Source organism: Protomyctophum parallelum (assembly GCF_964188405.1).
Source record: "Protomyctophum parallelum genome assembly, chromosome: 3".
Taxonomy (NCBI): domain Eukaryota; kingdom Metazoa; phylum Chordata; class Actinopteri; order Myctophiformes; family Myctophidae; genus Protomyctophum; species Protomyctophum parallelum.
This window is the reverse complement of record NC_139698.1, coordinates 54,284,050-54,302,506: the sequence shown is the minus strand read 5'-3', so window position 1 is coordinate 54,302,506 and position 18,457 is coordinate 54,284,050. Positions and strand designations below refer to the sequence as shown.

The window sequence follows — 18,457 nt, the reverse complement described above, 5'->3', positions numbered from 1 at the left end:
ATGAAGCCCAATCGTAAAGAACCACCATTCTTCTGTAGAACAACCACTACCCATAAGAGTTTAATGACACAGAAAGAGATTTCCACACACGAAAGAGGTAGGAAACAAGGTCACTAAATGTCCTAAATGTCCTGAGCTGGCCTGTTATCATCACCCATGAAAGACATGAAGATTTGAAATACTTGTCTAGACAATGAATCAGTTATTTATAACTCCAGCCTCAAACAGAGATTCAGAGAACCGGGGCTTTGTGCCGAGACTTGTCAGCAGTTTCTTGGGGTAGTGAGAGAGATGCTTCTTGGACTACTGAGGAACTGCACTGACATCCTGTACTGAATACTAAGGTTTGTGTGGCAGAGCATTGAGAGAGAATAGAGAGAAAGAGTCGAGGGGGAAAAATGTTTTGACCGGAAAGGACAAAAGAAGAAGCGAGAGCATAATAAACAAGATGGAAAAAAAGAGGCCAAAAGCATGCTGGAGACAAAGGAAGAAACAAAAGGTGAAAAGGTGATAAGGAGTCTGGCTGGGAGGGACAGGTGAAGGCTGTCCATTCACCTTTTGTCTGTTTTCTAGCAGTGTAGTTTGGTGCTCCAGGGAAGAGCACATTATTAAAAAATGTCGACTCACCACACAGGCATCGGACTACACAGCGACCTATTTCACTTTCTAAAACAAGGGACTCTAGTCTGCACCTGCACTCTGCTAACACTCTGTGAAGGGTGGACAGCTCTGAAATCTTAGTCTGTAATGTATATAATAAATAATCTATTGTTGATTTGCATGGTTGCCCATACATAATCCACTCACCTCCACACCTTCAAATGGATAAATGGTTAGCCAGCCGGGCATGATGCAAAATAATACAAATATACAGAAGACCCAATTGACAGTATAAACACACCAGGAATGAACAGAAGACCCAATTGACAGTATAAACACACCAGGAATGAACATGACCATCACCACACAAAATGAACCACCTAAGGAAGGATTTGAATCAAATTCAAATATGACATTGTGCATATTAAAACATATTCATACAAATTTTGAACATGAACAAAATGCAGAGGAAAGGTGACCCCACCAAAAATATTATAAAATATAACACCAACCAAGGCCAAACACACCAAAAAGTCAACTCATAGTGGATTTGGAAGGTGGAAATGATTCGGTGGTCAACCATCAAGCACAGGAGAACGACCGAACTCAGGAAGGGGAAACGGAAACAACTGAAAATCCTAACAGACAATGGAAGGGGTGCTGAGATGGCTGACGGCGGGGAGGGACAGACGACAGGGAGGCGGGAGGAGAGGAGGGCGGGTGGACGTCCCCCGGACGTTGCCTTACTTCTACTGGGCGAGTTCCAGAGGGTGGCAGAGGACTTGGAGAGACGTTTGTTTATAACCGAGTCCACGTGTTTGGGCAGGTTGACCGCAGACACGAAGCACCTGCCTGAGAAGCCAAGAGAGCAGCCAACACAGATGTTCACATGGGGTCACATCACATGATGGGTCACTGAAAGGAACCTTCCTGTGGAATGATGCTTCCGTTTAAAATATGCTGCACCGCCACGTGCAATATTAACCACTCAAACCCTATATACTTCATTGAACAGAGCCCCCCCCAGGGGTTTATATTTGGGCCCCTCTAGCCGATCTACAAGCTTACAAACTTGTAGATCAGCTATTTTCACCGAAAATGTCTCTATTATGAAATTCCCAGAATATGGACGCTAGGGTTCATGTGGTTAACATATAGCTACCGTTGGTAACAAGTAAATAATATGACACTCCCGAGTATTCTTTTGTTTTATCCCACCTGCATACATTTGTGAAAATGGACATTAAAATATTAGTTCAGAGTTCAGACAGTGTGTCAAAATAAAATGTATTCAGAATGAACCTCCTGGAGAAAAATAATGAACCTCCTGGAGAAAAATAATGAACCTCCTGGTAAAAAATATTTGAGAAAGAAAATGTTAAGTAAAATGGAGAGATGCTGTGAAAATCTCAGAGCAAGCCAGGTAGATTGCGAAATGTTGGAAACGTTCCATCTGAATGAATTGGAACATGGAAATATACAATTTACTTTCACAGGCTGTAAACCTTTTACCATAAGCATAAGAATACTATAATGTCAACCTTTCGAAAGGGGGAAAGGTTGTCGAGTTGAGCTTTGTTCAAATGAGTAAACTCTTTTCATTGTATTCATTACTTGAAAAAGACATTGTCAATATCACATTTTTGTATAAACCTGAAAGCATGTAGTCCTATGACTAGTAGTCGTAGCTCATAGCGTGGTGTGAGCTCTGCATTTAGGTAGAATGCCATCTGTAAATATGATGGAAGAAGATACTCTGCAAACGTAATGGGAGAATGCACTTTTCATGGGGGATGCTGTGGCAAATAATTCTACAACAGGTCGTTAAGAGGAAGCAATCTGATTGGTTGAAACGGTTTCTAGCCGTTGATCAAACCACTACTGTTCACCACCTAATCAAAACAAAGAATTCAGCCGCTCTGTTTTCCCAGAGCGCTAGCAAACTCGGTGGCTAGGCTAGCTAGTTTCTTTGGACATTTATGGTCGTAGTGACTACATCTGTCATTAAAAAAATATATTTTTCAGCGATTTTCTTTGTTTTAAGGGTAACTGTTGTAGAATTGCAATATTACACTTGAGGGTGTTGTTTAACGTGATTATTGCCACTTCAGTGATGCTTGCGGAACTCGACTTCGTCTCGTTCCTGACCGCATCCCTGTCGTGGCAATAATCACGTTAAACAACACCCTCTCGTGTAATATTGCTTAATTCAAACATGGCACTGAATGCACAGTGCATGGTTGTGTTAATGGGAGTATATTTCAGCCAAAACATGCCACAATACCTAGTACTGCCTTATTATGTGTATTTTCAGCCAAAGTAAATTCATTATATAAAAAACATAAGATTTTATTTACGCCGATTACTGAAAACCGCTGATTACTGAAAAGTCATACTGCATGACATTCAGTTTAGTAGTTTTGTGCTGTAGTGTCCGATGATATTTTGGAATGCACCATCAGAAACAATATTTTTTTAATGCTAAAATAAATAAATACATTTCCGGTACATCCATCGGGGCCAGACACTATTTAATAGTGCCGAAGTCATCACAAACACATTATGTTTAATGGTTATTGGGAAAAGTACAACCGTGAAAGAAAATTACTTTTGTTTAATAGAAGAAGTTACACAGTAAATTTACCATAACGTTTCTGACCATTTGCAACCCTAGTTGAAGCGTAGAACAAGATACAAACGACTGTTGGGCCTGCTGGGCAATGCAGCATTCATTTCACGGTTGAAGGGGTTTGCTGACACTTTTGGAGGGGCGAATAACAGGCTCAATTCAGAATAATAAAGGAAATAGAGCATGCACCTCCACTGTAGCCCAGGTGCTGGACAAAAGGCAGTACAAGAGGAAAAAATTGAGTCCGCAACACTGGTATGAAAACTCAGCTCCACTGGTTTATTTGACTCAAGTCAAATAAACCTAATGCCACTGGCAGATATTTGCATCTACTGTCTGTATTTAAAACTTTATATGACAAACTTAATACAGAAAAAGCCAGCACTGCAGATTGAAACCCTTTCTTCCTCCTTTTCCAGCCATTCATCGTTTTCCAGTTCCATATCTCTCTTAAGCACTCCAATCAAAATGATTCGTTAATCTCCCTAAAACACCACCAGACATTATTCAGAGACCGTAATGGAAGTATTAAGTCTGGCATGGCCTCAATGGCTTTATTCCGATACAATGGGGCTCCGCTGGTAAAGAGGAAGCACAATGCTCTTTTTGTTTGCAAGCCAAGGCGACTGGCTCTCTGGAGTATTTGCTAGATAACTCCCTGGGTCCTCAGCAGTCCAATGCAGCCCGTTTACACCCTTCTACTGTCATCATCACCATCTGACAGACAGGCAGGAAGAGCGAGTGTGAGATCCAAACATTTGACTGTCCAAAATGTCCATGGGCGGCTGAGCTCATTAGACGGCATAAAGACGCAACGAGTCCCTTTAGATTTACAGTAGAGCTGCATGTGTGGAAGCTGGCACACATTGTTTGACATCCATCATGCTACATACCTCCTCTACATTTTCAGCAACTGTCTGTACCCACTAACCCAGACACTAAGGACTCTGATCTGAGGGCCCTGTTGACAGGGCTAAGTCAGGACATCAATCAATGCCAGATACACATTAAGCAAACGCATACAGCCGGTCAAACCTGGCTTACTGCTGCAATAAAGCAGAATACATATTTGCATTGTGCAATCGATAAGTCTGGACATGCCAGGGGCTAATGAGCATGGAGTAGTGATATTTAAGAAGCAAACTAATCTGCTGGCAAAGAACTAGCTAATATCAGAGGAAGTGGTCAACTAAGATGAGGACAATGATGCAGACCAAGAAAAAACAAGTTTTAAATGATCTTTATTTAGACAGCAACAAGACTATCATCATATCCAAAACCTTGCACCAATGTAGGCCATTTTGGCCTAAGTTGCCTTAGGAGATAGAGACCAAACCAACCAAATCTTACCAATTGATCATTTGTCCATGTGTAGGTCATTTTCTTTTAACTTAAAATATGACCAGTTAAGAAGAAAAATAGATACCTAGTTCGTACTCTACAAGGTAATTTGTTACATTGCCTGCTTGCTTGTGCCAAGCTCTTCAGTAATAATACAAATTCAACGTAATAATGCCTATAGGCATCAGTGATACAAGCGGCTGTATTTTGCGTGTCTTAAGTACCAGGTCTTATTCCCTAACTTGAGTAAACTAAAGACCTGGAGGCGTGATCAATGCCATTCATCTATTCTGAGTGGCCAAAGAGCATTGATCACGCCTCCAGGTCTTTAGTTTACTCAAGTTAGGGAATAAGACCTGGTACTTAAAACACGCAAAATACAGCCCCATGTCTCATGAGCTAACCTTCCACTTTATCTTACAATCAAGACCAAATTTCCTCTGCAGGGAAATTAGACTACTGTAGTAGAACACGGCTGAGACTGAGATTAATGCATGCGATTCAACATGAGTGATTTAATCAAACAATATTAATTAATGTATCATGTCATGAGGTAATGAGGATTTAGTGAGCTGTACAGAGATGATTGAGGCCAGCACAGTGGTAAAAGGTAAAGGAGTCCCCAAGGTTCTGAGAAAACACGACAGTCTGTCTGTCTGACTGGTTGATTGATGTACTGCAGTACATACAGTAGACAGCTATAGAGCTTAAATGCGTTACCATTAATGTCAGGAGCTCAACTTGTATCCCTTGACAGGAAAGCACCCACGCCCCTCCAATAAGAGGATGTATTGTGTATTCAGTAGGTTATTGTTGGAACAGGATACTCACTCTGGTTGGAGTTTTGGCTGAGGGCCCCGGCCCAGGACCACCTCTGCTGTCGGATCTCTGCCCAGGTCTTCTTGGTGGACCTTTGGATGGCTGCCTCGTATCGCTCCTGGACAGGGGCGACAGGAAAGAGGAATATCGGTCAATTACAGAGCACAGCATGTACAGTATACTGGGCAATGGTACATCGATAAGACATAAGTGCTGTGTGCAACAACAAAAAGGTCAAGATACGCTTCGACAAATCAAACTTGAACAAGGGTTAACGTTTCACTGCAAGCTCCAGCATTATGGCCTTTTCAGACGGGGAGCGACTGAAAAGTAGTAATTATTTTTATTGAGAGGCGTGCGTTTATTTTGGACGCGCAGAGAAGTTGAGGCGCGAGGTTAGCGTATTTTCATGGGCGCGGCCCCGTGAAATTGTCGGACGCGTGCTCGTGCCTGCGAGCGACTAGACCTGGATTGTGGTAAACCTTTTTTCTTCACGCCATGTGTCCCCTGCCCCTCATGAGCAGATGGTCCAGGCGAGAACGCCTGCCTCACTTGCTCACCGTCTGAAACGGCCTTCAGTTTTACAATTGTTGGAACTTTACCTCATATAAATAATCCAACTCAGTAATGTTACGATGAGTGTGCATGTCAGTGTTTGTCTAAAGCACTGGGTGGGATTGGTAGTCCAGCAGCCGACAGGCTTCTTTTGTTTAAAGTGGGAAATTTGGTATATAGTATTTTTTATTGGCCTAAAGTATTGTCTACATATACATACATTCATGAATCCACTTGCTGACCGGCTGTTAGTATTGGGCAATCTTTTTTATAGGGGTTTCTTGTGACCCTACCATTGACATCCTATGGCTGGCAAAAATGTTTTTTAAGTAGCATGTGACATGTCAAACTAAGGGTTTTTCATGATTCTGAATCCATTCCAAGCATTACTTTTGCACAAAATACACTCCTTGGGCTAAAAGCAGCCATAGCCACTTACCCAAATGTGCCCAAAATGGGCTGAACTCATCACATTTGTCATGATGTCTATGGCTGTTTTTAGCACAAGGAGTGTATTTTATGCAAAACTAATGCTTGGAATGGATTCAGAATCATGAAAAACCCCTAGTTTGACATGTCACATGCTACTTAAAGCAAAAGGAAAGTTTGACATTTTTGCCTGCCATAGGATGTCAATGGTAGGGTCACAAGAAACCCCTATAAAAAGATTGCCCAATACTTTCAGCCGGTCAGCAAGTGGATTCATGAATGTATGTACTATATAGACAATATTTTAGGCCAATAAAATATATACCAAATTTCCCACCCGTCCACCTCGGCTGCCCGACTATGGTATTGTTGACAGGGCAAAGAGTTTTGAGACACAATTCCCCACCTTGGGACTCCTGGTAGTATGCAAGTTAAGCCTACCATTATAAAAAAAAAACATGACGAAGGACTGACGGGACTCAAAAGTAGAAAATGTCATAAGTCATTCTGAATGATTACATACCTTGTTCTTCTCTAGTTTCTGTTTCTGCCTCTCTTCCAGGGTGGCGCGGCGCTTCTCCGCCTTGATCCGCTGCTCTTCCAGCTTCCTGCGACGTCCCTCCAGCTGCTGCTCTCTGAGCTGTCGTGCCCTCTCCTCCTTCTCCAACCACTGGTTCTTCTTAGAGGCTAGGGGGGTGAGGGGGACAGTAGAGGGAGGCATGAGGGACGGACAGGGCAGGTAACAAGTGGGGTACCAGAACGTGGGGCCCACATTCATTCATTCATTCCCTCTCTCTATCTCTCGCTCTTTCTCTCTGTGCTAGCTTTTAATGGTTCGATCCATTAACCCATTCTGACCTGAGATCAGATTCATACGAGGTTTCCGCCGGACACACACTGGTCTGATGAACCCATTCTGACCTGAGATCAGATTCATACGAGGTTTCCGCCGGACACACACTGGTCTGATGAACCCATTCTGACCTGAGATCAGATTCTAAAAATGTCAGTCGTTCTTCGATTTTTTTCAAAAATAGCAGACCTACAAGCTCGTAGCGCGCCACTCGGTGGCGCGCTATGAGCTTGTAGATCTGCTATTTTTCAATAGCTAAAGCATAACATGATGCCAACACCAAAATGGGTGCCCGTTCAGAATGGGTTAAATGGTGTGTCACAATTACCACTGCATGGTCCAGTGCACCTCTTCACTTTCAATTTTTTGTAATGCTGTGCGGACATGAGAAAAGTAACTTATAGATCAAGAAAAATACTTTCTTGCCACATGCACACATAATTTATCCAAAAATTGCTTCTCAGATGTTAAATAAATAAAGTATTCTTTATGAGAGAAAATAAATGTAATTACTTTTTTCCCCTCTGTTGCTCTGTTCCACAGAATTGTGCTCTGATACATTACTCTTAAACTGACATGTTATCCGGCTAATCGTATCAAGCTCCAATAAACCATGTGCTTTGATATGGTAATATCTCCCCATCCCCAGAGCCATCCAAAGTGGGTGTAAAGACGGTATTATGCAGTATTCAGCGGCAGCTTCACTGTATGCACAGCCCTCCATATTTCTTTGCAGCCACAGATTTAAAACCTCCATGAAGAATCAGCTTTTGTAAAGAGCCGTGGCTTAGTTCTTGCAGTTGATGCTACAGAAGCAACTGGTTTGTTTAGTGCTTATCAGATGCTTATGTAGTATTCTGCGTGGGGTGGTTGTGGTACTGTTGGATCATGGAGCAATGCTAAGATTTATCACAGGCACACAGCTGGGCTTTTCATGTGTTGCTCCACCGTGGTGCAGCGAGCTAGGGGGGACAAGCACAGTATTTTCCTACTCCATCTTATCGGCTGCACTGCAGATGTCAGCTCAGGTTGTTAGTTCTTGGACAAAGCAGTTTGACTTAACAAAAGCTACACAATTAACTTCTGGCGGAGCAAAGCTTTAAGGGGTTGGAAGGAGGTCAGCATGGGGAGTGCGGGGGATGACGACGACGCCTTGGATTTATCATGTTCACTTCACAGCTTTACACAGGCTGCAACACGGGCAGAGGGAGGACGAAACAGTCTCACAGTGACGACATTCAAGGCTCTATATGAGAAATTCTACAGGTTTCTGTCATAAAAGCTCCTCCCCTTTCTGCTGCCCAGGCTAATAGAATTAGGCAAAGACTGGCTGGCTTGAGTTTGGATGCAAATATGCTCTGAAGATATATCACTGTATTATGAACCTTTATACTTTCTATAGCCTATATTAATCTACTGTACATGTACAGTATGTGCACAGGGATGACATATCTTTGTTGGCTAACCCAGAAGATACCTCCGCCATGGGTTCATGGCGGAGGAGAGGGTGTGGGAAAGGGTTTGACAATAGGAATCGAGAGTATTTTCCCACGTGTGTGTGTGTGTGTGTGTGTGTGTGTGTGTAAAATGGATATATAATAGAAAATTTTAGAAAATGCATAAGAAGTCGTCTAGCCAGTGAGAACTTAAGTATTTAAATGTACATGATCTTCCATTAAGAGTTCAGAATTATCTACTTCCTCCTCCTGGTTGTTCTATAAATAAGTCTCCCCTCAGTTATCAACGTTTTGACATCTGGGCTTTCTATAGTAAAGGCCATTAAATAGTCATTAATTCAGGGCTGCTCCCTCCCTGGTCTCATTAAGTATACATGTGTCTTGTGTCCGCTCCACCACAGACAGCCACAACCAGAATGGTGCCTCAGTCCAAACTCTGATTCAGCTCTCGCAAAACTTGTGAAGAATGACACACGTTAGTCAGCGTGACTTGTCTTGAACACAGCTGGGAATATCCAACAACATATTTGCCTTAGTCATGTTCACTACTGATACTGCAGAGCAGCTTACAGCCAGTGTAACCATGGACGATGGGGCTTTGATTATCACTAACATTACAGGCAACCTGTGAAAACCGAAGGAATAGTCAGTTCCAATAAATAGTATACTTGATTGTGATTGGGGTCCCCCTGGGGTCTATACTCCTTTCCTCCTTTTAACCCTCTAAACCAAATCTCTTTACCGACAGCCGATCTACAAACTCACAATGTGTTGCAACTCAATGCGTTCTCAATGAGCTTTCAGATCTCGTCAAATGTTAACCACAGAATAAGGTTCCTGTAGTTAAATGTATGAGCCAATACTTCCACTACTACTATTGATCATTCAGAAGCCAGGCTGTACTAACAGAGATCGCTTTCAAGCTGAGATTGTAAACACAAGCTTTGGCAGAATCTTATATTTCATGTTTTATCCTGATTTGAATGCGGGTATTAGATCAGGACCATATACGTACCATCTGGAAATGTTTTCAGTTGTGCATAATGCAACCATCGGCATTTGCAATTATAGGCTTATGTATAAGCAGTCAGTCAAATGTGACGGACTGCTACAAATTATGCTATAATTCCAAATATACTATATTTTTCTTCATAAATTATATAAGCAAATTTCTAGACATCTACAGATACACTAGTGCTGCTAAGGCTTTATGTTTAATAAGGAATGATTAATGATGAAGTCTGAGGATCTGCCATTAACGTGTGACATGCAACATATCGGATACAAACGAGAAAAGGACCTCTGCATTTCTCATTCTCAATATAGCCCTTTTACTGTTGGTAGCAGTCATATTTTTCTTTTAGTTGTTGAAGTGCAAATTCACAGCCAAGCTAAATCAGTCTGCCAAAGTTTGCAAAACCCTCTAATTTCCGCAGGAAGATTGTAATCAGAGTGGGTTTTGTGGTGTATATGTTATCTTCAAAAAGAAATGTAATGAACTGTGAGGACCAGTGGTCTCTGTGGCTGCCTGCTGCATAGTAGACAAGTTCAAACTAGAGCTTAACCCATTCTGACCTGAGATCAGATTCATACGAGGTTTCCACTGGACACACACTGGTCTGATTAACCCGTTCTGACCTGAGATCAGATTCTAAAAATGTCAGTCGTTCTTCGATTTTTCAAAAATAGCAGACCTACAAGCTCGTATCGCGCCACTCGGTGGCGCGATATGAGCTTGTAGATCTGCTATTTTTAAATAGCTAAAGCATAACATGATGCCAACACCAAAATGGGTGCCCGTTCAGAATGGGTTAATGAACGTTTGCTTATTCTGAAACCGGGTGTTTGCTGCAGCCTACTGCTTGATAAACAAATGGAACGATTTATTTCGTGAGAAACTATGGGACGTTTTGGAAGTTTATCAGCCTGGTGCTACATTAATTACATGAAACATTTAGGCTTAAAGTAATTTCGAGAGATATTTTTGAATAGTCATGAATATATTACCGGTACATATACATTTGTAGTATATACTACACTGTATACTGAGTATATAAATAATAAAATATGTTTTGTAAGTAAAAAGCACTCGGAATTAGACGCATCAAATGAAAAGAGTCGTCTACCACCACCACCACCACGATAACCACCATCACCATCACCACGACACATAGGTGAGGCTTACCTTGTAACTGGCTGAGCTCTTCTGCAATGGGGGGGGGAGTGAAAGAGAAGACAAAGGCAACTGTCAATCATGCAAAGCAGTGCGCCAGCGGTTTGTCACTTTCGCCGGGTAGTGTGTGAGACAGCCATGTCTTAATCATAAGTGAAACTTCATCGTATGACGCGTCGCTTACTGACAAATTATTTTCTTCCTGCTTGAGAAGCAGTTGTTGACAAGCGACACGTTACACAATGACGTGTAATTTAGACTGCATAAATGAACACTCGTGCAGTGACAACAAGTCAACAATTAAGTCAACTAACAATAAGACCGTCGCTGTTGTTTTCATTTCAAACATTTTGTGCAAAGGTTTAGTCAGTGAATCGACTGATCAAGGCATTTTGATATTGGTTAAGGTAACATTTTAAAGCCAAGGCAAGTAAAGCAAATGTGAGCCAAGAAAAACACAAGAAGCTATTGTTTAGAAACTGCAAATGAGTTGCTGAGCATGCAGAAAGAAAGATTAATGTTTTCTTGACAGTCATTGGCCACAAAATATGGCCTTGGTTTTCATTAATCACAGATGCAATTATATCTAAGCCAAAATTAGTCCTTTATCCTTTCCCAAAGTTTCTGCTAAATGTGCATGCCATATGTAACTTAGAACCAAAATAACAACCCTTTCCACCCCTAACACTAGGGGGAGCTCTCTCCCTTTGGAAAGGACTTGTCTTCCAACCATCATTACCTCAACTTACCCAGATATTTGGCCTTCTCTTCCCTTCGCTCCTTGGCAAGCTTCTGCCTGTCCTCTGACTTGACCATGTCTAGGATGAGAACAAGAAAAAAAGAGACAAAATGTCAGTCAAATCTGCAAAACTGGCAGGCGGGTGGGTCAAATATAATTTGGAAATAATTCTTAACCTTAAATTCATAGTCTTCATTTCATCGCACCATAAAAAAGTATGCAAATAAAGTATTCAAACTAATTCAAATTGCTATACCTAGATAACTGACCTTCTATGAATTTCCCTGACGCAATACACTCTAGCCATCTGGTAATACAACCGGGTTAAAACAAAATCTATAAATTATTTCTTAAATGTAGCCTAATTGACTCAAGCCCATTAGGAATATTTGTTCATGGAGCACATTGAGTCCATGGTGGTATTCACAGCCCATTACCCTGCAGATGAACAGGAAAGGTGGCCAAGACTATAGCTGGTATTAGTTTGTCGCACCTTGGCTGGGTTCTTCCCTTGGGATGTAATGAGTACAACTTAAATATTGAAGACTAGGTACCAAAACACCTTTCAATATTGTCTGTCTAGTAAGTCTGTTAAAGTGCCTTATTTTGGAATAAGAATGCACAATTTAGTGTACCGTCCTTTTCTTAATCATGTGAAGTTATTTTTACAGGTCCACACAGAAATACTAGGAATGGCAATGTCAATATTACAACACTACTGCTATACAAATGGCAATGTGCACTCTTGTCTTGCAATAAATATTGCAGGCCAACTACATCTCAAGCTGCCACATGAACGTGTGTGTGTGTTCACATCTCTTCCTCCTGTGACATCTTGCGGTGCCTTTCAGAACTATTCAGTGACTCAGTCATTATTAGGAGGATGGTCCAACGATGAAAGATTTCCAACTGCAAGCTTTAAATAGTATTTAATGAGTATTGAATTTACATATCATGACGCATTTCCTAGCTGTGCGGGACACAATCAATCACAATCAAAACACACCGGAGCTTGGAACCTCTAGTAGCCGTTCAGATGAGCATCTTTTAACTGGCTATAAAGTGCTTATTTGGGGCTTTAACAAGTACCATAACCCGCCTGGATATCACAGCAAACCACGAAGTAAAAGAACAAGGTAGCGCTGAATAAAGTTTCTGCATTGATTATTTATCACCTCAAATGTCTTCAGAAACATTAATACTGTTGGTTTGGTATTGGGTTGATATCACGATATTAGTGATTACAATTGTTTAGTAGAGTGGTTCCAAAACTGAGGGTCCCCAAATTATTTTTGGGGCATCCCCGGACGCCAGATGAATAGCTTAATGTGCAACTTTGTTTTTCTGACTCAACAGTAAACAAACCAACATACAGTATAACTAAGTATAGTCTATACACTGTATACAGTGTATCTGCACATTTGTAAAGTTAGTACAATGCATTGCTTTTTAAGACCTTGTTAACCATTTAGACCCGACAATAAAACAAAAAGTCTTCTGAAAGAATATATATTCAAAGATTTGTGCAGCATTTGAAAACAAATTAAAAAATAGCAGACCTACAAGCTCGTAGCGCGCCACTCGGTGGTGCGCTATGAGCTTCTTTTTTTCTTTTTTTTTTAAGATATTGTTTTGCGGCTTACGCCTTTTATTGATTTTTGAAGGGACAGACAGTAGGCTGACAGGAAACGGGAGAGAGATGGGGGGATGACATGCAGTAAAGGCCGTGTCGGGTCCGGGAGTCGAACCCGCGGCACACTGCGACTGGATTACCAGTCCGGTGCCCAGGCCGTAGCGGTGCCCAGACCGTTACGCTACGGCCTGGGCCACGCTATGAGCTTTAGATCTGATATTTTTCAATAGCTAAAGTATAACATAATGCTTAGTTAAAACACCAAAAGGGGTTCCCGTCCAGAATGGGTTAACCTTGGGGGGGGGGAATTAAAAATAAAGAAAGAGGCAAACATCTTTCACAATATTAATCTGTGGAACCGAGTCGAACTAAATGTATTGTACACAGTGCTTGTCAGGGTGGGTCCCCTGTTCAAATATGATTAGGCCTATTTTGGGCGGTCATGGCCTGAAAGGTCTGTGAACCCTTGGGTTAGTGCGTGCTGATGTAATCCAAGCATGACATTTGTTTGATAGGGAGACTTTTGAAATCACAATACACAAAAATGTGTTAACTTTATCCCCATTATGGCAGATATCACGGATATTCTCTAGCTTGGTAACTTAATTCATCCCAGAGGGGAAATTAAGGAAATTAAGCTCATCTTTCATTAACACTGGGCCTACTTCCTCACAAAAAACCTTGATCCACATAGACTTGCCAAGTTGGCAATAATGCATAAATTGCTTTTGTGTAATTTCCAGAAAATAGTATATTACATTGAAATCAATTACTTCAATAGCTGCATAATAACACATGTAGTCACATACATGAAGCACTGCTCTGGCCAATACAGAACCTCTGTATCATAATACTTGAAACATATTCTATTACGTATGCAATGTTCTATTTCTAGAACAGCTAACAGGGGGACTATGTGGGTCAGGTTCATGATCATTTCTGAGCAACTTGCCTTCTTGCCACAACATCACCCCCTCAATCCAAACAGAGCATATGTTCTACATCAAAGGCAAAGCATCTTCTTCTCTAATAGAGTGAGGTGCTAATCATTCCACACGTGAAAACAATCTGCACCGGAGGGCTGCCATGCAGCCTCCTTTAATGGCAATCTCTGACCTACTTTTATGGGGTTTCCAACTTTCCACTGAACATGCACCTATTTCAGGCCTACTTTGGACATGGTGGTACAGTATCAGCGGCTTTTGGCCTTCCACTGGAACATTGAGATGTTGTGTGAGTCGCTTGTGCACTTGCACCGACAAAATGACAACATCTCTGGCTTCACCCGATGGACAGCATTATCAGCACACTGCTAGCGTACCTGAACTAGGCATAATGGAAATATATTGCGCTCTAGTTATCAGTTGAGCTGAAATGTAGGCCCTTTCAGTATAAAAATCACACCCTTATGTGGTGCAACTCCGTGTGGGGCTCCCCGGGGGGGGGGGGGGGGGGGGGTCCCTGGAACTTCCAGACCCGCAGGAACCGGCGAGCCGCCCCACGTTCGAAACGGTTGAGAAATGACAAGAGTTACCACGTGGGGGTCCCTCGTACTGTACTGTACTGTACTGTCACACCTGAAATCATCATATATACAGTTAACCCATTCTGACCGGGCACCCATTTTGGTGTTGGCATCATGTTATGCTTTAGCTATTTAAAAATAGCAGATCTACAAGCTCATATCGCGCCACAGAGTGGCGCGATACGAGCTTGTAGGTCTGCTATTTTTGAAAAATCGAAGAGCGACTGACATTTCTAGAATCTGATCTCAGGTCAGAATGGGTTAATATGTATGTGTGTGTTAGGCTGCACAACAGTGACACTTGGTTTTGAAAACCAACCAAATGTAATTTTCATGCTCAGACAGACAGGCAGCCAGGGACAGACCCAGCCAGGCAGCCAGAGACACACACAGCTCCGTAAAGAAGTGGTTGCACCAAAAGACATGCATCGTGTTAGGCACACACTCTGGCCAATGTGCCATCACTTTTGACCAAGTTACTGGCATCAATGTGACCGTTCACTGCTCCTAAATAGTTAAGAACGGGTCAAATGCAAATACAAATTTCCCCAAGAGGAAAGTAGAATAGATAATCATATCAATATCGACACATTAATGGCCGAACCCAAGCTCCCATTAAGCATTTTAAATCTCATAGTGTGTAGTAGGATCAACTATGTGTTGCGGTTGTTGAACACACAAGGCAAAAACAGAATGACCCAAAAAAAAAAAACTGGAGTGAGAGGTCCACATTCTGAGCACTCTTTGGCACCTAGTCCAAATAACAGCGATGTGTTAAATCAGAGTAAAAGCAGCAGCTTTGTGTGTTATATAGCAGGTAGTGTAGGCAAAAGACAAAACAACAAAAAAAGACAAATATATTAATATATTGATATCTATTCACTATCGTCACACACAAAATCTGACCAAAGAACCTGTGCTTTTACAGACATCTTCAGGCATCTGAATATAAACAAAAGCTAAACTGAGGAAATGAGACCCTTTTCGACAGTGACAATACGTTCCGAAGGGGAGGCTTGAGGGACAGTAGCCATGTGCCATCTCCACTGTCACAGGAAAAGGTGGCTGAGATGTGCCTCAATTAATCTATAATACAAGGGCAAAATAAGTTTCTCTCTCCGTCTTAACCATTTAATTTGACTAAAAGGTTGAGTGCCACTCTGATCCCTTCTTCTTACAGCTCTGGGCAAAACTCCACTGATAATAAACATTAAGTGGAAAAGGAACTCAAGAGGACAAAAGGGAAAAGTGTGTCATTTATTAAAGAAATAGGCCAGACATGACCACTACTGTCAGGACACAAACTAGGAATCGCAAAAAGGTCTTGAGCTGACAAGGCAATAGCAAGGTTTCTATACGGACAGTTCCATTATGATTTCAGAAGCTATTTGGGATATCACCCGTCACCTCACGCTATGGGCATAAAGAACAGGGCTGTGGATTAATGGACAAAGGGGAGAAAGAAAAGAGGCTTAAGGTGGTTGCACACTGGACGCGTTTTTCGGAAAACTGATAGAGAAACGCCGCAGGGACCAAAAAACCCAAACACGTTAGCATTTGCATTGCACTCCTTGCCAATACACAAGCAGTGGTATTATGGAAACACCCTTGGCAAAGATCCCAGGTCAGGTTAAACACCCTCTTGGCATCACTTACTGAAATGGGATCCCGATTCCCGTTCCGTTGGCCCACAGTTCACTGAGGACCGGAGGTGATTACTAACCCCCGCAGTGCCCAGACACAAGGGAGATAGACAGCGATTAGCACTAGCGCTCACTTATCAAATTGGATCAAATTTTATGTCCACATTTTATTATATATTTTCTTCAGACATTCAATTTTGCTCGAGCTTTGCTACATTGTTCTCACTTGGAAGATTGTGTCTTGTGCTAATGCCAACAAAGATCATAAACTAACATTATACTATTGGATTTAAAGCCAGTCCTGAAAGCATGTGGTCACTATTATTGTGCTATTGAAGCATTTCCTTTCCCCCAGAGATTTGACCCGGGTCCATTGGAGTGCAGGAATTGCTCCATTATCAGGGAGCAATGCCTTAGATCTTCAAAGCCCAGCTACAGTAGGCCCTATAATTGAAGTTCCATTACTGGTTCACCTTTGAGCCACTCAAATCTATACTAGTTGCATTACAAATACAAACACTTTACAGCAGACTCAGAGCATGAAAATGTATCATCCTCACATCAAACATTAGAGTGCTTACCCCTTTTTGACTTGGGGCTCGACGAAGCAGGCAACTTGGAAATGATGTCAGGTTTTGTGGGTGTTGACACTTTCCGCTCTGTGTCTGTCTTTGCAGGGGACTCCATTCTCTGGGTTGACTCAGTCTTCGGGGGACTACTCTCCCCCTCCGGGTCAGGCCGTGTGGGGTTTGTGTCAATTGCTGGAAGGGGACCTGGTTGGAGAGACAGAAAGAGGAAAAACAAAGTGAGAAAATGACACGGTGAGAATCAATGCAGGCGGAACTCAACCCGTTTGTCTTCATTCCTCTTCTGACTGTAAGGTCTTTGCAGCTCTGCCAGGGTGACGTAAATGTTAACATGAGTTTCATGTGTCATGTGTAAAGGGTGGTGTCTTAGTGGCTATCAGGACACAGCTATACTGTACTTATTTTGGTGAGTAATGCCTCGGTTCTGCTTGATAAATCAGAGATTTGTAACCATTTAATTTAATCTGGTTAGATGAAACATTTCCTTTGCAGGAGAGATCTGGCTCCCTGACTGACCTTTGCTGTTAGTCACAACAAAATTACATTATTCATAGAAGTAATACACAAAAGTCACCAACATGCCGCTACAGAATCACACTAAGGTCTTGTTCTGCCAACAAGGTTTTCCTCTACTGTGAAGCCATATCATCCACTATGCAAAATGAGATTAGACAATTTTGACGGTGGCACTGCTGCATAATATCTCGCCTCCTCTAGCTCTAACCCTTAAACCAATTCTCCAGTGTTTCTGAATGATGTACTACAGACAACAAATACCAGGGGAATGGCCTGAACAAAACACTATTATTGCTTTTCAGCTTCGTGATGATTCCACTAAGAGGAATGTCTCTGAGGAACACTGTTAAGCTACTCTCTCATCAGTCATTTTGGATTTCCAGAAATGTTACAGGGTGTTTTGATAAAGTTGGGCTCTCTACTTTGTCAGGAGGCTGACTCACAGGATAGCTTGAATCTCCTGCTCAAACATAACTTTGCCTGGAGAGTAGGAGCCTAACAAAGACCCTCTATAGGGAGGAGAGGGGGGTATGAGGGCATTGGGCTTTGTCCACTCAGCACTGTCCCCAATACCCCACCCATGGTTCCTATGCAGTCCTCTGGATGCACAATTTCTTCCACACAGTCTCTGAGGGGGAAACACTGGGGCAACGAACGCACTATAAATTATTCACACATTGACATAGGCAAAAAACAACACAGTGGGAGGGCCGTCGAACAGAAGACAGTGACCGAACATGAGATTTACTGTGTAAGTGCTGTGCTATTCAATGCAGAATGCCGGCAGGGAATTGGGCCAATGCCATGCGACTTTAGAGATGGAGAATTGGTTACAGCATTCTTTATAACGTCTCCACCAAACAATGCACTTGTGGTTTATTTCTTCTGCCAGCTTCTCTCACGTGAGCGAAACTTACAGGATGGTATTGGCTGGACAAGAAATCTTAGAAGCTATGTA

General features: G+C 42.1%; 1 protein-coding gene across 6 annotated transcripts in view; it reads right to left on the bottom strand.

Moving 5' to 3' along the window:
• Positions 1-18,457, bottom strand: part of map7d1a (MAP7 domain containing 1a) — a 60,545-nt gene that overhangs the window by 22,011 nt on the left and 20,077 nt on the right. For 2 of the 6 annotated variants that reach the window (XM_083761462.1, XM_083761464.1), the window contains exons 2-7: positions 16,978-17,169; positions 11,606-11,674; positions 10,869-10,889; positions 6,897-7,060; positions 5,402-5,507; positions 1,348-1,452 (exon numbers count right to left, since the gene is read on the bottom strand). In XM_083761462.1, the coding sequence (XP_083617588.1) occupies positions 1,348-1,452; positions 5,402-5,507; positions 6,897-7,060; positions 10,869-10,889; positions 11,606-11,674; positions 16,978-17,169 (657 nt within the window). The remainder of the gene's footprint in view (positions 1-1,347; positions 1,453-5,401; positions 5,508-6,896; positions 7,061-10,868; positions 10,890-11,605; positions 11,675-16,977; positions 17,170-18,457) is intronic. The other 4 variants (XM_083761467.1, XM_083761465.1, XM_083761463.1 and 1 more) reach the window with 3 other exon arrangements.